This window comes from Schistocerca serialis, chromosome 8, assembly GCF_023864345.2.
Source record: "Schistocerca serialis cubense isolate TAMUIC-IGC-003099 chromosome 8, iqSchSeri2.2, whole genome shotgun sequence".
NCBI lineage: Eukaryota > Metazoa > Arthropoda > Insecta > Orthoptera > Acrididae > Schistocerca > Schistocerca serialis.
Window position 1 is genome coordinate 247506140 of NC_064645.1, and position 19178 is coordinate 247525317.

The window sequence follows — 19178 nt, forward strand, 5'->3', positions numbered from 1 at the left end:
AGTACTGGGTTTTACATTCTAAAAAATTATACAATCTCTGTAGCAAATAAATTTCCAAATAAAACTAAATTCTAGAGTTTAAATTTTACACATAAAAATTCCAGCTGATGAGTACAAAAAGAAATGTCAAATTGACATTCATTGCTGCAAACTACATTTTTATCACCACTAAGAACACATTTGATTTTAACAGACACTTTAAACATTTCATTGAAGAAACAGACAGATTCTGAAGTTCTTCCTGTGAATGATACTCTTGTTTCATAGCAGAACTGTGATCACGGGCTAATGTAAAATCATTGTATTTTTTGTGTATTTCTTGATCTACACTCCTGGAAATGGAAAAAAGAACACATTGACACCGGTGTGTCAGACCCACCATACTTGCTCTGGACACTGCGAGAGGGCTGTACAAGCAATGATCACACGCACGGCACAGCGGACACACCAGGAACCGCGGTGTTGGCCGTCGAATGGCGCTAGCTGCGCAGCATTTGTGCACCGCCGCCGTCAGTGTCAGCCAGTTTGCCGTGGCATACGGAGCTCCATCGCAGTCTTTAACACTGGTAGCATGCCGCGACAGCGTGGACGTGAACCGTATGTACAGTTGGCGGACTTTGAGCGAGGGCGTATAGTGGGCATGCGGGAGGCCGGGTGGACGTACCGCCAAATTGCTCAACACATGGGGCGTGAGGTCTCCACAGTACATCGATGTTGTCGCCAGTGGTCGGCGGAAGGTGCACGTGCCCGTCGACCTGGGACCGGACCGCAGCGACGCACGGATGCACGCCAAGACCGTAGGATCCTACGCAGTGTCGTAGGGGACTGCACCGCCACTTCCCAGCAAATTAGGGACACTGTTGCTCCTGGGGTATCGGCGAGGACCATTCGCAACCGTCTCCATGAAGCTGGGCTACGGTCCCGCACACCGTTAGGCCGTCTTCCGCTCACGCCCCAACATCATGCAGCCCGCCTCCAGTGGTGTCGCGACAGGTGTGAATGGAGGGACGAATGGAGATGTGTCGTCTTCAGCGATGAGAGTCGCTTCTGCCTTGGTGCCAATGATGGTCGTATGCATGTTTGGCGCCGTGCAGGTGAGCGCCACAATCAGGCCTGCATACGACCGAGGCACACAGGGCCAACACCCGGCATCATGGTGTGGGGAGCGATCTCCTACATTGGCCGTACACCACTGGTGATCGTCGAGGGGACACTGAATAGTGCACGGTACATCCAAACCGTCATCGAACCCATCGTTCTACCATTCCTAGACCGGCAAGGGAACTTGCTGTTCCAACAGGACAATGCACGTCCGCATGTATCCCGTGCCACCCAACGTGCTCTAGAAGGTGTAAGTCAACTACCCTGGCCAGCAAGATCTCCGGATCTGTCCCCCATTGAGCATGTTTGGGACTGGATGAAGCGTCGTCTCACGCGGTCTGCACGTCCAGCACGAACGCTGGTCCAACTGAGGTGCCAGGTGGAAATGGCATGGCAAGCCGTTCCACAGGACTACATCCAGCATCTCTACGATCGTCTCCATGGGAGAATAGCAGCCTGCATTGCTGCGAAAGGTGGATATACACTGTACTAGTGCCGACATTGTGCATGCTCTGTTGCCTGTGTCTATGTGCCTGTGGTTCTGTCAGTGTGATCATGTGATGTATCTGACCCCAGGAATGTGTCAATAAAGTTTCCCCTTCCTGGGACAATGAATTCACGGTGTTCTTATTTCAATTTCCAGGAGTGTACATCACTGTCACCTTCCTCCATAGACTGACTAACAATTTCATCAGACTTGGGAAAGTTAAAAATGACACATTTGTGCCAAACAAATTTTGAGCTATATGGTACTTTACTGAAGGAAGCAGGTACATAGTTCATGAGCCATGGTCTAGGAGACTCCAACACTTACCAATAACACGTGTCAACAATAAACATAGAAGGCGATAATGCAACTGACAACAAAAAATTGTAGATTTGGCAATTTAAGGAGGCTAGAGGGTGTATAGAAGCATTCCACCACAACTGGCCTTGGAGAGCGAATTCAAAAATTTTTGCATGGTCTAAAAAACCACACCTTGTGAGTTAAGGATTAATGTTTTTTAGGAGTTTGTTATAAAGTTTCACCTCCATTTGGAAAGTATCTTTTAGGCATAGGGATGTGTTGATTTTGGTAAAATGTAAGTTTTTGTCTTTTATATTATGGTGATCATGATTATCACAGTACTTTTGCAATCTACTATCCTCGCCTACAGATTTTTATTTTCAAGAATATGAGTTTCCATAATGCAGATGCATGGCAAAGGTGGAATAGCAGATATCTGAAACGGTATTATACAGGATTCTGTAGGTTTTCATCCAAATATGATTTTGTATTTACATATCCTGTATGCTTACTTTTACTGTATCTAATTGGTTCATCACTGGCAGAAGTAAAAAGAATGTTCATGTACTTGTTTAAAGCATTTTGAAATTCTAGTGAGACAGTTTCTTCACTGTTTTCATAAGATGTTTATTCTGTGCCCAGATTTTGTTACTTCATCTTGGGTGACAGTACTGATGTACATTGACCTTCTACATGTTCTTATTTTATATTTATTGTATTGGGTATTCTTATTTATGTATGATTTTGACATATTAACTGCAACATCTTTGAAAAATTCTTTAATGTGTTACCTACTTCTATGGGGTCTGTAACTTCATTTTTTAATGTTTTTTTATATTGTAATATAATGTAATTCAGGATAAATATCATTCATATTACACATTTTATGTAAGATGTTCTTCTCTTGGCAGAAAACATTTTTTTCCTTGTGATCCAACTATTTATTCTGAAACTTCTCCTAGTGGTTACAGTTTTCTGTGGAAGCCAGTCTGAAAGCAATAGCTTAGTACTAGGTGTCCACAATTAATTTCCAGTTTGAAAATGCTATAGAAAGAGAACCCACTCCTCAGAATGAAATCAAATTTAAACAGCATATTATTGATGCAGGGGGAAATATCATGGAAAAAACAAATATTTGAGCAATAGATAATGCCGTGAGCATCAGAATGTCCACACCAACAGAAACATGACACATGGTTGTCCCTCAGTTTGCATCTGAGACACCCAACAGAAAAGTCTGCATGAAGGATCACATACTGCTGGTAAAGCTTTTTTACTAGACCAATGACTGTGCACCAACAGCCCTGCAGAAGTTCTGGACACTCAGGTTTATGAAAAAAAGGCACTAGCCTGGTGTCTGCTAAGGATCTAGAGAAAAAGCTTGTAAAATTAAATAAGACAGTTTCTTTCAAAGTTAATTGGGGCAGACGGATGAAAACAGTTGATCTAAGATCTGCCGTAGATCTGGCCACAACACTGCACGAGGGGTCAATTGGTGGTGTGCAAAGATGCAGTGCAAGGGGAACTGCCCTAACACTGGAAATGCCTGCAAGCACAGTGCATAAAATACTATGAAACATCCTGCACTATTATCCATATAAAATTAGCAATGTCCAGGAATTGATTTCTACTGACCAGCCAGCAAGACAAGTGTTCACCCTTGAATTTCTTGTTTGCATAAAGTGGACAATGAATAACCATGGAATATTCTGTGGACAGATGAAGAAGCTCAGCTCCATATCCAAGGATTTATCAATAAGCAGAATTGCAGAACATGGAAGATGGAAAAACGGCACATACATCAACTGGTACCAATTTAGTCTGCAAAGGTGACTGTGTGGTGGGTGTTGATGGGATCATTTATTGTTGTGGTAACCTACTGCCCCTACACCATCCACACAACTGTTTCCACCCCAACAGTTTCCATCCCCTCATTGTATCACCTCCTCCCTTTTCACATTCCCTCACCCTCTTTGTGTGTCACCCCCTGCTAATGTAATGACCATTATTTTCCCTTATCTGCTCTCTTCTTTTATAATCCCCATTTTTTCCTCCAGAGCTCACCTCCTGACATTGCACCTGGCAAACTCATCCAAGAAGCCCCACCATACTCTACTATCCCTGCCCCTTTCCCACCCCATTCCAGGTTGCTATTCACACAACAGTTGCATTACAGTTGGAGCTGCTGGTGGTAGTATTCATGTGTGAGTAAGGTGTGCTTGCTTGTATGAAAGTGTGTGTGTTTTCTTTGCTGATGAAGGCTTTGACTAAAAGCTATAATGTTATCAGTCTTTCCAATGTGCCTGTCTGCAACTCAGTGGATCACCTTTATGGTGAGTAGCAATCAATCCTCTTCATGGTTTATTCATTCACTTAAACAAAACACTATGTGGGCATGACCTTGCACATTTGACAGTTCTTAGATGGAAATTTGATTTTTTGAGTCCCCCACCTCCGGGGGCAATTATTTAAGAGGTTCAGATTCAAAAGTTTTAAAAGCAGTTGAGTAAGAGAAGCTATATGGAGGAAATGTAACTATAACTAAGTAGGACTGAATACATCATGTACAGAAGCAAATAGGTACAAGACTGTGATGACCAGAAACTGCATGGTAGGCAAAGAAATTGGAAGATGACAGAGGATCCAATGGTAAGAACAGACTCACAGAATCTGTCATAAAATGAATTCAAAATTACTATGGCATGGCCATTCAGGCAAAATGTTAGAAGTGTAGAAGATATGAGAAAAGCTGTGTGAGCAGTTTTGTTTCACATCTCTTCAACAGATCATAAACCCATTCTTGGCCTATGCCCTCCATAAAGTAATTCATGGTGCAAATGCAACAGAGCACAACAAAATGGCAAGAAATTTATTCACAAACCAGCTATTCCTTATACAGGAGGTCTTCAAAGGAACTTTCAAAGAATTGTCGGTTGTAAGTCTATTGAAGAAATGTCTTCATGGCTGCACCAAGAATCCTAATGAGTCCATCCACAACATAAAATGGGCCAGAATATCAAGACAGTGTTAATGGCAATTAGTACGCTGCATTCTGGTGTCTCTGATGCAGTGACAATGTTCAGAAAAGGAAATGTTGCAAGGTGTGACTACCATACTACAAACTCTTGGTCATTTCACAATGAAACTAATATTGTATTTAAACAATGTAAACCCAGGACAAATTTTTGTTGTGCCTTTCTGTGACTCAGCATCTCTCCTATATGGTGAGTGGCAACTATTCTTTTCATAACACTGTTAATGTTAAATTTAAATAAAGAAACCATTATTGTAGCAGAGAAAGTTATTAGAGATCTTGAAACATGGGCAAGACAATGCAGGCAAGCAGGGAAAAGGATACTGCAAAGTGATATGATAGAGGGTGCAGACAACCCATCATATGGAGCTGGGATGCATTGACAACTTTAATGGCTGTTACCCATAAGTTGTATTTTTTAAGAATAAAGTGTGCTTTGTCTCATGTTCTACTTGCCAGAATTTGTTCCAAATTATGGCATATACTCATTGGAGTATTGTGCATATTTTACACAGGCATTTTCTAATTTTGTAAATCTCAAGGACCTTAGAAGGTTACATACATAGAAAAGTGTAACACTATTTTACATTTATGTAAACTTTTTACAAAAATAATTATCATCCTCAAACTAATCAATATATTCAGAAATCCCTCTTTTAGGATACTTAGAAATATATACCCAACCAGTCATATTTTTTTCAAATTTTTATTCCCAATAGTTTCTGAGAAAAGATATCTTTTATATGTATAAATTTTAAGTTGTTTAAGATAAGAGATTTTCCAACCAGTCTGAGCCCCTTAATTATGAACACACCACATGCCAATGAAGGTGTCCATTTTTTCATTTAGATCATTAAGTTTACAAGACTGTGGCCATTTTTCTTTGTTTAGTTAGCTGTTGAAGTAGTTTATGTTATCCTCGCTGTTGCATCTACACAATTCTTAAATACACATGTTTCCAACAGGCCTACTGCCTTTTACTCCAAACCTTTGTGTTTGACCTAGATGGTCACTAAAGACTGCATCAAAAATTTTTAATGAGGTGCTGTATAAACTCTGCTTGATTTAGAGCTGTTTCACAAGATTTTGTTACTCAGGTAACATTATTTAGTTCAGCATTTAAACGGTAGGAGGTAGCAAGATTCAAAAGGACTTCCAAATCAGATCAAATTTCATTTACTTTATTTAGTAGTGATTCCAATTCATGTAACATAAGTTAAAGATAATGATCAGTATACTTGAGAAATAACTAAATATAAATTACTACCTGTCCTGTTTGCTATTATTTCTGTAATAGTGGGAAGACAAAATGAAATTATTTAATTTTGTATATTGAATTAACTCAGAGTTAAGCCAGCTCTTTGAGCTACATATTAATGAGACAACTTTTAGCTCATCTGTTGGCAATGCATTAATTTTGTTAAACTTTTTTTGCAAGGCTTTTACATTATGGTGCTCAGCTTTCAGACTGGATTCATTCATTACATGGTAGTTGTGTGTCACATACACAGTACTGCATATCTCTAGTTCAAATTCAAGTGACCAGTAATGTTGCTTTTCCTTTCTTGCTCCTGTTCACATACCAGTCCACAGCTCTTTCCATACTCTTGCTTTGTTTTGGCACTTCCACTTTATTACAGTCCCTTTTTACTCATCTGTTCATTAATGACTGCCATGTTACTGGTTTTACTTGTTTCTGAACACATCCACTTCACGACATTTGTTTTTCACCCACTTGTCTGTTTATGCATGGTTTATTACTGTACTAGGTTTTTTTATTTTCACTATATGTGTGAAAGTGGCAGACCTATTGCAAACATGAATCTTTCCTCATCTGTTAGACATAGACTATAAGCTGTAGATTTGTTTCCTTCCAGTTGTTTGATTTTGAAATTTGCATACAGTATTTTCCTACACACATTGATTTTTTTTACATCATCAAAGACTTGATTTATTTTCATTCAGGTTGTGTGCTAAGTCTCAGAGTTACTGAGTGGATTATTACATTCAATTTACGTGTTATATGTATTCAAGAGATTCCTTTGTGTTTCTCTGAAAGTATTTCTCAGGCTTATCAGTGTCATTTGAACTATCAATAACTGTTGATGTAGCATTCATTGAGATATTTTTAGTTAATCTGTTCATGTTTCAAAAAGTTTCTTGAATGTTACTTTGCACATTGAGCTGATTACCTATCATGTTATGCACTGATTTGCCACAGTTTCTTCATTACAATGAGAACTGTGTCCCATTGATCATTTATTTGTTATTAATGAATTACCACTTTGTTTTCCACAATTCAGTGAATGATACTGTTCAGAATCATCAAACAAATTATTTAGCACTTCAAATACATTGTGTCTGGCAATTTGTTTGCTAGTTTGCTTACTGGTTATTATATTAAGCCTAAAAGAACATATCTTTACAACCACGTCATAACTCAAATTTCCCATTCCAGCTGTTCAAAGTGAGTTACTTGTTATTTTGAATTCCTTATTTTTTGCAATACAACAATGTTTTCTTCTTGTAGCACTTTTATAATATGAGAGGGTACCCAAGAGAAAATGGAATTATTTTTTAAAAAGCTGTATCTTTTCAAACTGTTAACAAAACAACCGTATCCTCTTCAAAACAATCTCTATTATAACTAATACATTTGTCCCACTGGTGCTTCCACTGTTCTAAACATTTTTTGTAGCCATCTTTAGAAATGGCTGACAGCTCTTCCTTTTATTTTTTTCTCGACTTCTTCAGTGTTGTCAAATTGGTGTCCTTTCATGCCCCTTTTCATGCACGGAAAGAAGAAAAAATCACACGGATTCAGATCAGGCAGGTAAGGTGTGTGTGGCAGCAGAACAATGCCATTTTTAGCCAAAAACTGTCTAACATAGATGGTTATCTGTACAGGTGCATTGTCATAGTGGAAAAACCAGTCTCCTGTCTGCCAGAAATCAGGTCTTTTTGGACGAACACTGCTGTGCAACCTTAAAACTTCAAAATTAATGGTATGATTAACAGTCTGACTTTGGGAAACAAACTCTGAAAGCACTATGCCATTGGCACCATAAAAGCAAACATTGTTTTCATGTTTGATTTGATTTGAGAACGTTTTTTTTTTTTTTTTTTTTTTTTTTTGATGGCATTACGATGGTGTCTTCCATTGTCTTAACTGTTTCTTGGTCATAACCATGTCATCATGACTCATCACCAATGATGACCTTTGAAAGAAAATCTGGATCAGTTTCAAGCTGTTGTTTCAAAGCATGATATGTTTCAACTAAACATTCCTTTTGATTGTCAGGTCAGAACTCGAGGAGCAAACCTGCAACCCTTTTCATTCTCAAATATTACATTAAAATTTGGTGAACTGAGCTCCAAGATAACCCACTAATCTCTGACAGTTGATCAATGGTCTTTCAATGGACTGGGAGTATAAGCTCTTAAATTTTTTCAATATTTTCTTTGTTTCAGGCAGTTGATGGATGTCCAGAATGAAGTTTGTCATCAATCAATATGTCACCATTTTTAAATTGAGCAAATCACACATACACCTGAGTTTTTTTCATAGCGTCATCTTTGAAATCTGTTTTCAACACTAAAATAATTTCAGCAGCATTTTTACCGAGTAGAAAACAAAGTTTCACAGCTGCATGTTGATCATTTAAAATTGCCATCATAAAAAACAAAACAAGAACAAAACAGCAATAGCAAAACAATCACTGCAGATGAACAGAACAAGCCAAGTTGACAACACAGGTGACAATCAACTGGAAGTGAGTTGCGCTGTACACACCTTCTCACATATATTACATGTAATGTGGGTGTGTGTGGAGGAATAACATTTTGACACTCATCACCTTGGCGCACAAAGTGCCAATAATTCAGGATCAGCCAGAAAAAGCAGTGCTGCTGATGACAACAGTACCAAGTTATCTGTCATTGTGCAGTAAAGATCAGCAGCAGCAAGAAAGCAAGTACCTCAGAAACAGCAACAGTTCCTACAGCACAGGCCTGTTATTAGCAATAGACATAGGATTTAAATATTAATGAATATAGAGGCTTTCAGGTAAGATACTGAAAATCGGGTACTAAATAGACTTATTTTGGAACTTAATACATAGGGCGAAACAGAGCTCCACTGACAAAGTTTCAGTAAAATGCATACTCTGTAGCTGTGAACACTTATTCCCCTTTGATACAGTGGAATACATCTCTACTACTACCTTCCAATTTTGATAGGTGGTAGTACAGATCAAAACATGTAAAAAGTCCAGTAAACATGGGCTCTAAATTGCATATCTTAAGAGTTATGATTATTTGTTCATCTTCACTACCATGAAATATGTTTCTTCCACTGAAGAGCTTATAGCTCATAAAGTGTGCATTGTAGAGCCCATACTTACTGGACATTTTTTTCCTTGTTTTTCTCCACACTATTTCCTCCGAAAATATGGAAAGCCAAGAGCTTACAGTAGCTGAGATGTGTTTCACGGTATTAAAGATGAACATGCACTCATAGCTCTTATGGTAGGACATTTAGAGTGCATGTTCACTACATATTTTGTTGTTATTTTGGTCCATACTACCACCTCTGAAGGTTTGTCAGTGGAGTTCTAAGAAGTAACGTAACACTGGTATGAATGCTCCTCCCAGCACTCATACGTGTTGAAAAGTCTTGCAGACTGGAAATGATAGCAGCTTTCCAAGGCAAGAAGCAATTGCTAGTAGCTTCTGAAACCACAATATCTTCAGAAAAATAGCAAGCCATTTCTGTTTATCAAACAATGGAGAGTTGGTGAGTAACTGACAAAATTCAAGCACTTTTTTGTGATATAACAACAAACTGCACATGCTGTCTACAATGTGACAGAAGAAATATATATATATATATATATATATATATATATATATATATATATATATATATATATATATATATATATATATATAAAATAAAAAAAAAAAGGTTTATTGGTGATCTCCTGAATCTCTCGTGCCTTCAAGATAGCTCTGAGTTAATTTTGAGGAACTGCATTGACTCACTGATAGTGATACTTCTGGGCCTGATAAGATGCTTATCAAAATGTTTTGAGAAACCTGAGTGAAGATTTACAAAGCAAGTTGCAATGGAATGCCTGATAATGTCTATTCTACCATTCTCAGATTTCTTGACCACCACCTTTCCAACAGAAATGATAACTAGATAATTACCATGGACTTTTGGAAGTAACTGGTGGCATTTCATAAAATAGTGTATTGTTTCCTGTACCAGGAGCATTAAATCATACTAGGAGGATGATAAACACATTTTTTGTGTTTAAGAGGTACCTCATTCAGTATAAATTTCTGTTGTCTCATGGGAAGAAGAATTTGTAGGTGCATGACTGGCTTGTGGAGTGATAAGCAATGAAACACCTTATTATGAGTTTCTATTCATAGCTGAGTTGAAAATTATAAGGTTATTGATTGTGGAACCAGCAAGGCTGTGGTGAAAAATTTTTCCAATGCTCTATGGTACTTAGTTCCTGAGATTTTGTCTCTATCCTTACTTGCTGTTGATGTTACAACAATAATCTAAGACAAATACGGCACAAGTTGCACTGTAAGCATAAGGTGAAAAACAAAGGGAAGAAAAAAAGTCAATTGCATCTGTGTCAAAGACATTTTTCTTCCCTTACAAACCTTGAGTTACTATTTTTATATGAATCTAGAATAATTTTCTTAATGAGATTTTCTATCAGTACCACCTTCCTTGCCAAAGATCATTCAATGTAAAGGATGATTCTTGTTACAAATATGCAGGGTGCGTCAAAAAAAATGTATACACACTTTGAACTGTCATAGACAATTTATTTCCCATTCTACAAGGTTAAATATCTGTGAGAAAGTAATGTTATGTTTCTTCAACAGGTGGCAGCAGTGGCAAGGAAGTAACTGCAACATGGCAGACGTGCATTTGGGCTTTGAAGCACGGAAGCAGATAATTAAGTGGTACTGGAAGTTTGAGAAAGTAGCTGCGGTTTGAAGACAGTGGAGAAGTGAGTATGGTACAGAACCATCTTCAAGGTTAACAATTACATGTCTATGAGACAGATTCAAAATTCATGGAACAGTGTGTGATATGCATAAAGGTCGATCAGGGCGACCTCGTACAGCTACAAGTGATGATTCCACAACTGCGGTCTTGGAACTGTTTCAGCGTTCGCCTAAAAAATCTTCAAGGCAAGTGCTAGTAGTGTGCTACGCATTCTGAAGAAAGACAAGTTTCGTGTGTACATTCCAAGGCTGATGCAATAGCTAAGTGATAACGATCAAGATCGAAGTTCAGAATTTTGTGAATGGGTTCAGGAGATGGCGAGACGTGAACCAGGATTTATGGGTAGCACAATTTGGTCAGATGAAGCCCAATTCAGACTCAATGGAACTGTCAATAGGCACAATTGTGTGTACTGGGCTGAAGATAATCCTCACATTACAGTTGAAAAGGCTGTGAATTTGCCTGGTGTAAATGTGTGGTTTGGTTTGTCTGCAAGGGGACTCATTGGGTCTTTCCTCTTTGAAGGTACTGTTACTGGAGAAACGTACCTAACACTGCTTGCTGACTCCATATTCCCTGCTATTCGTGCATTATATGGTAATGATGAGTTTTATTTCCTACAAGATGGTGCCCCGCCTCACTATCATAGGGATGTACGTGCATACTTGGATCACAATGTGCCAGGCCAGTGGCTAGGACGCAGGGGACCAATCAAGTTTCCTGCACGCTCTCCAGACCTCATGCTGCTGGACTTCTTCATATGGGGCACACTAAAAGATGAGGTGTACAAATGTAAACCACGTAACCTGGACACACTTTGGAATAAGATTCAGGCGGTGTGCACAGAAATCTCATTGGACACTTTGGTATGATGTATGGTATCAGTGGTGACTTGTACTCAGAAATTTATTGATGCTGAAGGCCACCAGTCTGAACATAAATCACATTTGCAAAGTACATTTATTTTTCCAATTGGACTTTAAGCTTTCCATTTCCAGAAATTTAACATTGTAGAATGGGAAATAAATTTTCTATGATGCTTCAAAGTGTGAATACATTTTTTTGATGCACCCTGTAGATTCAGAAAATATTTGAGGTTCTCAGTACAATAAAATGACAAAAGATGAAACTGGGGAGTAACTGTTACAGGTAGTTGTTGGAAAGAGTAAAAAATTCCAGACTGCTAACAAATCTTCAATAAAATATACTGGTTTGTGGCTGTGGCATCATGACAACATAGTTACAAACCTTTTATTGAAGTGTTGGCAGCCAGAGAAGCCTATCCTTGTACACACTACCATATAATTTCTTGTGAAATTATATTGTTCATTGTCTGCTAACATCATGTTTTGGTGCAGTAGAAGTTGTATATAAAAATATGTTTCTCCAACAGAAATTGAGTGCATTATTAACAAAAATATAATTTTAGTTTTTCACATTTTTCATGAAGTGTGTGTGTGTGTGTGTGTGTGTGTGTGTGTGTGTGTGTGTGTGAGAGAGAGAGAGAGAGAGAGAGAGAGAGAGAGAGAGAGAGAGAGAGAGAATTTGTATCCACACTAGCAAAGGTAGTAAGTGCTCAAGAGCTAGTGTGATTTTCTGATGTTTTTAATGTGTCTATTTGCAACAGATCACTCAGTGTGAAACATAATAGGGTGAAATAACTCCCCTTGCTATGACACCACTCTCAATATAAACATTACTGTTTCATATTTCTTCCTTCTTTTACATATTTGGTACATAAACCAGTGTATATGCAATGCATAAATTCTTTTTCAAGCTGTGTTTGTCTAAAGTTTACTACTCTGAGCACATTTTACATGTGCCTGATAATATCAGTATAAGTATTTCATGTAAAACATGCTCTTTGAGGAATTATTAAAAAATGAAAACCCATGAAAGCCATATCCACTTAAAAATATCAACCCCCCAGTCATGATTTGTTTCATGTTTAAGATACCTTATTTGAAAGTTCTCATTTTTTTCTGTGTTTTCCTTTTTCCGTTCTTCTTTGTACCTTGCATGATTCAAGAACTATCTTTATTCAAAATTATTGCAGTAAGAATTAGAGGTATTAGAAACTTGAAATGTAATCTTTTCAAAATTCAACTGTTACTATTTTGTGGTGTTAATTTTTCTGTAAGCAAACATATGTATTTTTACTATGAAAAGATTTTAACCAGTGAAATATTTCAAACATAAAATTCGAATTTCTAGAGATTTATTGGTGGGATTTGCTTGTAAATAGGAAGAAAACAATAAAATTCTGTCCAGAAAATACCAATTGATACTAACACCAATTTAAAGATTGATACTCAATAGTGGACTGATAAGGTAAGGAATGAGGAGGTGCTCCACAGAATTGTCAAAGAAAGGAGCATATGGAAAACACTGAGAAGAAGAACTGTCAGGATGATAGGATATGAGTTAAAACATCACAGAATAACTTCCATGGTTCTAGAGTGAGCTGTAAAGAGTAAAAACTGTAGATGAAGATGTGGTTTAGAATACATCTAACAAAAAATTGAGGACCTTAGATGCAAGAGCTACTCTGAGATGCAGAGCACGGGATTCAAGGCAGGTTGTGTCAAACCAGTAACAACATTGCTGTCTCAAAAAAAAAAAAAAAGTCAATAGTTACATGGAATAACTTTAGTGCCAAATGTGTATAAGTATTATCTAACGTTTCTGTCTTTTATGTTATTATTAAAAATATAATAGCTCTGTATTTTTACATTTTGAAAACTCCTTCTATGTGTGTCCATAATAGGCACTATGAAAAATTCTATGGAGAGTCTGTGTTCAGTATTTGCTAAGTAAGTTTCATAAATTTATAGTCAGGACTGAGCCATGGTAGTGTACAGTCACATGTATAGAGTCCAATGTTCAGCATTCTAGGATGAATGTTCCACAAGGGTCAGCACTAAGGCACAATCATTTATGGTAAGTTGTATAAAGTCCATGTTTTGCATTCACTGAGCAAGCTTCCTGCAGTTGTCTGCCACTTCTTGAAGACTTTGTAAATCACAGTCCAATTTTGTGATAATGATAGAATTTCTTATTTGAAAGGAATTTTTTCTGTGATAACAAATGTGCTCTACTTGAAAATTAACTTCGATAGAGTCAACTTGATTATAATAGTTTAAGCACCAAGCAGTTCAGACACCGAGCCAACAGAATGCCCATGCCCCTTTAGTGGTAGCAACTCTGTAGCAGTTGTATGATACACAGTAATTTAGCTTAGTTCCTTCCCCCCTCCATACACTTCTGTGAAGAAGCGAACTATACTTATGAATTTCACAGTTTAGACTAGTGTTTACCAAATTACTCAAAGTTTTTATTTTTGTGTAAATCTTAGTGTAAATCGTGGTGTGAGCCAGCTTTCTCATATAATTTTTCCATCACCAGAAGTGCCACATCACACATTTATAACTCAGTTTGAATCAGGTGACCATTGACTACAGGGCTCCAACAGTCAGTGCAGCAGCAGATGCTGGGACACCCCTATAACAGCAGCAGTTGTAGCTATTGTCTGATGCACAGTAATTCAGAATCTGCTCCTTCCCTCCCCCTCCTCTACCCTCCTTCCATGTACTCCTGTGAAGAAGTGAGCTATACCTGTGTTTTTTACTGTGTAGACTAGTGTTTATCACATTACTCTAAGCTTTTGTTTCTACATAAACCTTAGTGCATATCCTTGTGTCAGGTGGCTTCCTTATGTAATTTTCTGCTGCCAGAAGTGCCATGTGACATGAATAAGTTTAACTCTCATGTTAGTACACAGTGTTTAGTTTAGACCAGTGCACTGGAGTTCGCATATTTATTTCCTGCAGTAGCTATTTTGTGAACAGAGTTCATAGTAAAAAGTAACTGTTGGTACATCCATTACCAGTGGAGAAATTTATTTCTTTTAACAGCTTGTGGCCTCAGTCTGTAGTGAGAACTCTGCAGAGCAGATTTTTAGTGTTTATTATTCCTGTTATAATTTGCATACATTTGAACCTCAATAGCATGGTAGACAGGTAATTTTCTCTTTTTGTGGGTCTGTTAGTGCTTTCTAAGTTATGCCTGACAGCTTTGTTTGTATTTTTTGACATCTAATACCAATTTTTTTTACACAGTATGGTATGGCTAGGGACCGTGCTTGTTGTGAGCAGGCATAAGGAGATTTGGCTGCTGTCTGCAAAATGCTGGAAGCTGCATTGATCTCGTTGACAGGCTTCTGGCTACTGCTAAAAACTGTGGCAACATCAGGGCGCAAGTGATGAGACCTGTAGCACCTTTGAGGCCATTGGAATCCTCAGATGACCTGGTTGTTACTGCACCTTCTGATATGCAACGCCTGACTGGCCTGTCCCCTCTTGAGACTGTGTAGCCAACAGTGGAGGGTTTGCAAGTCACTGGGTAGAAGAAGAACAACAAAGCTGGCTCCTTATACCTTAGCGGCAGATATGAGGTGCTACCCAGTGTTGATGATACTCCTGAGTTAGCATGGGATGTGTCTCCTGTTGGGCTAGTGGCCGAATTTCCTGGCCATTCTGGATATTTGCACAGGGCAGGTGTGCTAGTCATCGGGAGCTCCAATGTTAGGCAGGCAGTGGAGCCCCTCAGGGAAATAACATGGAAGCCAGGAAAGAATGCCGTGTCAGTATGTTTGATGAGGAGTCTTGTTCATGATGTGGATGAGGCCCTGTGGCTATTGGGCTCACTGGGTGCAACCAGCTGCAAATAGTGGTACATGTCAAGCTGAATGATGCCTGCTGCTCGTGTTCTGCACCATCCTTGACTCATTTCACTGGATGGCTGACTTTCAGTAGGCAACTAGCACTGCAAGCAGGGTGCAGGCTAAGCTGGCTCTCTGTAGCATTGTACCTAAGGTCAATCATGGTCCTCTGGTTTGGAGCAAAGTGGAAGGTCTAAACCAGAGGCTCAGAGAACTCTACAATGGTATCAGATGAATCAGATGTGAATTTCTCATTCTCCACTATTGGATACAGAATTTTAGGGTTCCTGTAACAGGTCAGATTTGCACTGCACATAGATTCTAGGGCAGGGGCACCAAAATGGAAAATGACAGAGAGAAGGTTAAAATGCTGAATTCAGTCTTCCGAAATTGTTTCACCCCAGAATACTGTACTATGGTCCCTCCTTTCAGTCAGCATATGAACATCAAAATGGCAGAAGTTGAGATAAAAGAACTTGGTCCCCTTCTAGCAGCAGTGTATTGTAGTTCATTCAATCAACAAAGGGTACCTAATGGCTGGAAAAAAAGTGCAGGTCATTCCCATTTTCAAGAAAAGCCATAAGACAGATGTACATAATTATAGGCTTGTATCATTGATGTCAGTTTGTTGCAGGAATTGTGGAACATCATGATGTTTGGGAATGAAAATTTCCTCCATAAAAATCAACATGGATTCTGCAAACAGAGATCTTGAAAAACTCAGTTCACTCTGTTCATTCATGAGATCCATAGCACTACAGACACTGGACCTCAGGTTGATGCCATATTTATGCACTTTGGGAAGTCATCTGACACTGTCCTGCACTGCCAGTAAGTGAAAAACGTATGAACTTAGCAAGTATCAGACAAGATTTATGATTGGGATCAAGACTTCCTTGCAGACAGAAGTCAGTGTGTTGCTCTTAACACTTGAGCAGGTGGCCCCTTTTTCATAACACACATGGGGGTGCAGCTACTTTTTACGTATGTGAAGAATAGCTAGCGTTATGTTACCAAGATAAACATGTATGAGCAAAATCACAGTTTAATCTTGGTTTTATTAAACAACAATTAAATAAACCTTCATAACATCAGCTAAAGCACTGTTTAACTAAACAATAATAAAATAAACTTTCATTATATCATTCCATTACCACAGATAAGTGTTACCTTACGGTAATGACCAACTCAAAGCATTAAATAGTGTAGCTGTATGAGATCCCAACAAACCACTTATTTCATTACAATATCTCATAGATAGTTGCCTCATTGTGGAAATGTGCTGCTAGCTCATAATCTGTGTCTGTTTCTTGCATGGATCATAATTTTTTCTCACTTAGCTCACTGTTTATTTTGTATTACTGCAACTCTTTTAGACATATGACAAAACAATTTATCATTGTGGTAGCTGAAGCAGTAGTAAAGGAATAGGTATAGGCATGCAGATGTAAAATAACAGTTAAATGGTACAAGAGAAAGTTATTTATGGTTGGTGCACTTTATACACAGGTATGCTTTCTCAAGGGTTAACAGAACAAAATTGTCAGATGTAAAGGTAATTTTGGGAGTCCTCCAAGAAAGTGTGATAAGACTGTTACTATTTACATTGTCTGTGAATTATGTAACAGAAAGTGTGAGGAGCTCTTTAAAACTGTCTGCAGATGATGCGGGTGTCTATAAGGCAATAGCAATGCAAGAAGACACTGTCATTTTGCAGAATAGCCTACAGAGAATTGAGAAATGGTGCAGACTATGGAAGTTGACCCCAAATGTAAATAAATGTAACATATTGTGCATGCACAGGAAAAGAAATTTATTACTGCACAACTATACTATTGATGATAAATTGCTGGGAACAGTATCTAACATAAAATATTTACTATCAAACTACCTACGGCAACCTTATGTGGAACAACCATGTAGAAAAAAATAAATGAAAAAGCAGATGCTAGACTTAGATTTATAAGAAGAATATTAAGGAAATGTAGCTCATGCACAAAGGAAGTGGCTTATAAGGCACTTGCTCGACCAATTCTTGAGTGTTGTTCATCAGGAATCTCTACCAGGTAGGAGTGATAAAAGGGATAGAGAAGATCCAATGAACAGCAGCACATTTTGTCATGGGATCGTAGTCAGCATGAGTATATTACAGAGATGTTCAACAAATTCCAGTGGCAGATGTTGCAAGAAAGGCATTATGCATCACAGAGAGTTTTACTGTTTAAATTTTGAGAGAGCACTTTCTGTTAACAGTCAACATATTACTTCTTCCCACATACGTCTCACAGAATGACCACAATGAGAAAATTCCAGAAATTAGGGCTAATACAGAGGCTTACTGACAATCATTCTTTCCACATGCCATTTGGGAGCAGAACAGGGTAGGTGGGATAAGTTACTGGTACTGAAAGTACTCTCTGCCACACATTGTTAGGTAGCTTGCAGACTATTATGTAGATCTACTGGACATTAAAGAATATGATGATTGAGGCAAGAGCAGTCAGTAATGTTACCAGTGGCAAGTGAGTGTTTGCAGTTCTCCATTTTTTTTTTTTGCTATTTTCATCCTGAAATTTCATTAGTAGCATAATTTTTTAAATCTGCGAGTATTAATTGTTCCCTATTTACCTCTGACTAACTCTAAAAGAATGTAGATGGTAAATGATTGCTCATACAAAAACTGAAGGACAGTAAAAAATAACTTACATACATTTATGTTGTCTCAATTTGTCATTACATTTCACTGGTTCTGTACAGATTATGGAGTTGCAATCTGAAGGAAAGCTACAGCCAAACTCCAAGTTGAGTGCCACTGTTGCCTGTCCCCATTGGGTAACATTGGCTACTGGAGGCAGTGGAAGAAGTCTTCCATCTAACCGTATGTCATCCAAGCAACCTATTACAAAAGCATCAATTTTATTTACATCATTTTAAATTAATTACATGACAATAATGATCCATTATTTACTATTAACTGAAGTTATATTAAGAATAAAAAATGCTGAATGCAGGGAGGAAGAAATAGGTATGGAAATGATGGTAGTGTTAAGCTCTGAAGCCACAACTGAGGAGAAAAAGGAAGAGGGAGAAAAAATGTATTGGGACACATATTATGCATTTAGTCCCAGAAATATATACTAACGTTTTAAAATTTCAAAAGAAACTCAGTGTGTAAAGTTCTGTGTTGTACAAATGAATACCACAAATGAATGGAACCTGCTCTCTGATTAAAAAAGTGCAGAGCATTTTACTTCAAGTATATCTTAATTTTCTGATGAAACATAAATGCTAGTTTGTTCAGAATACATTCACCCTCTGCTGTTTTCCAGTACATTCTTTGGTGTAATTGAGCAAGGATTAATAAGCACCAACTTTTTGAAAAAGTGATACAAAAACAAAAGCTAATGAAAAGCTAAGGAACATACAAGACTCACATTTTGTCCTTTTTAAGCAACAAATTTACTCTTTGTGGGTATTATTGGTAAATGATAAAAAAATA

The 19178-nt window shown here is 38.0% G+C and overlaps 1 protein-coding gene across 1 annotated transcript in view; it reads right to left on the reverse strand.

The window, feature by feature from the left end:
* The window catches only part of LOC126416953 (neural-cadherin-like), a 124005-nt gene that overhangs the window by 28573 nt on the left and 76254 nt on the right, over positions 1 to 19178 (reverse strand). The window contains exon 22 of the mRNA XM_050084834.1: positions 18386 to 18575. Coding sequence (XP_049940791.1) covers positions 18386 to 18575 — 190 coding nt within the window. The remainder of the gene's footprint in view (positions 1 to 18385; positions 18576 to 19178) is intronic.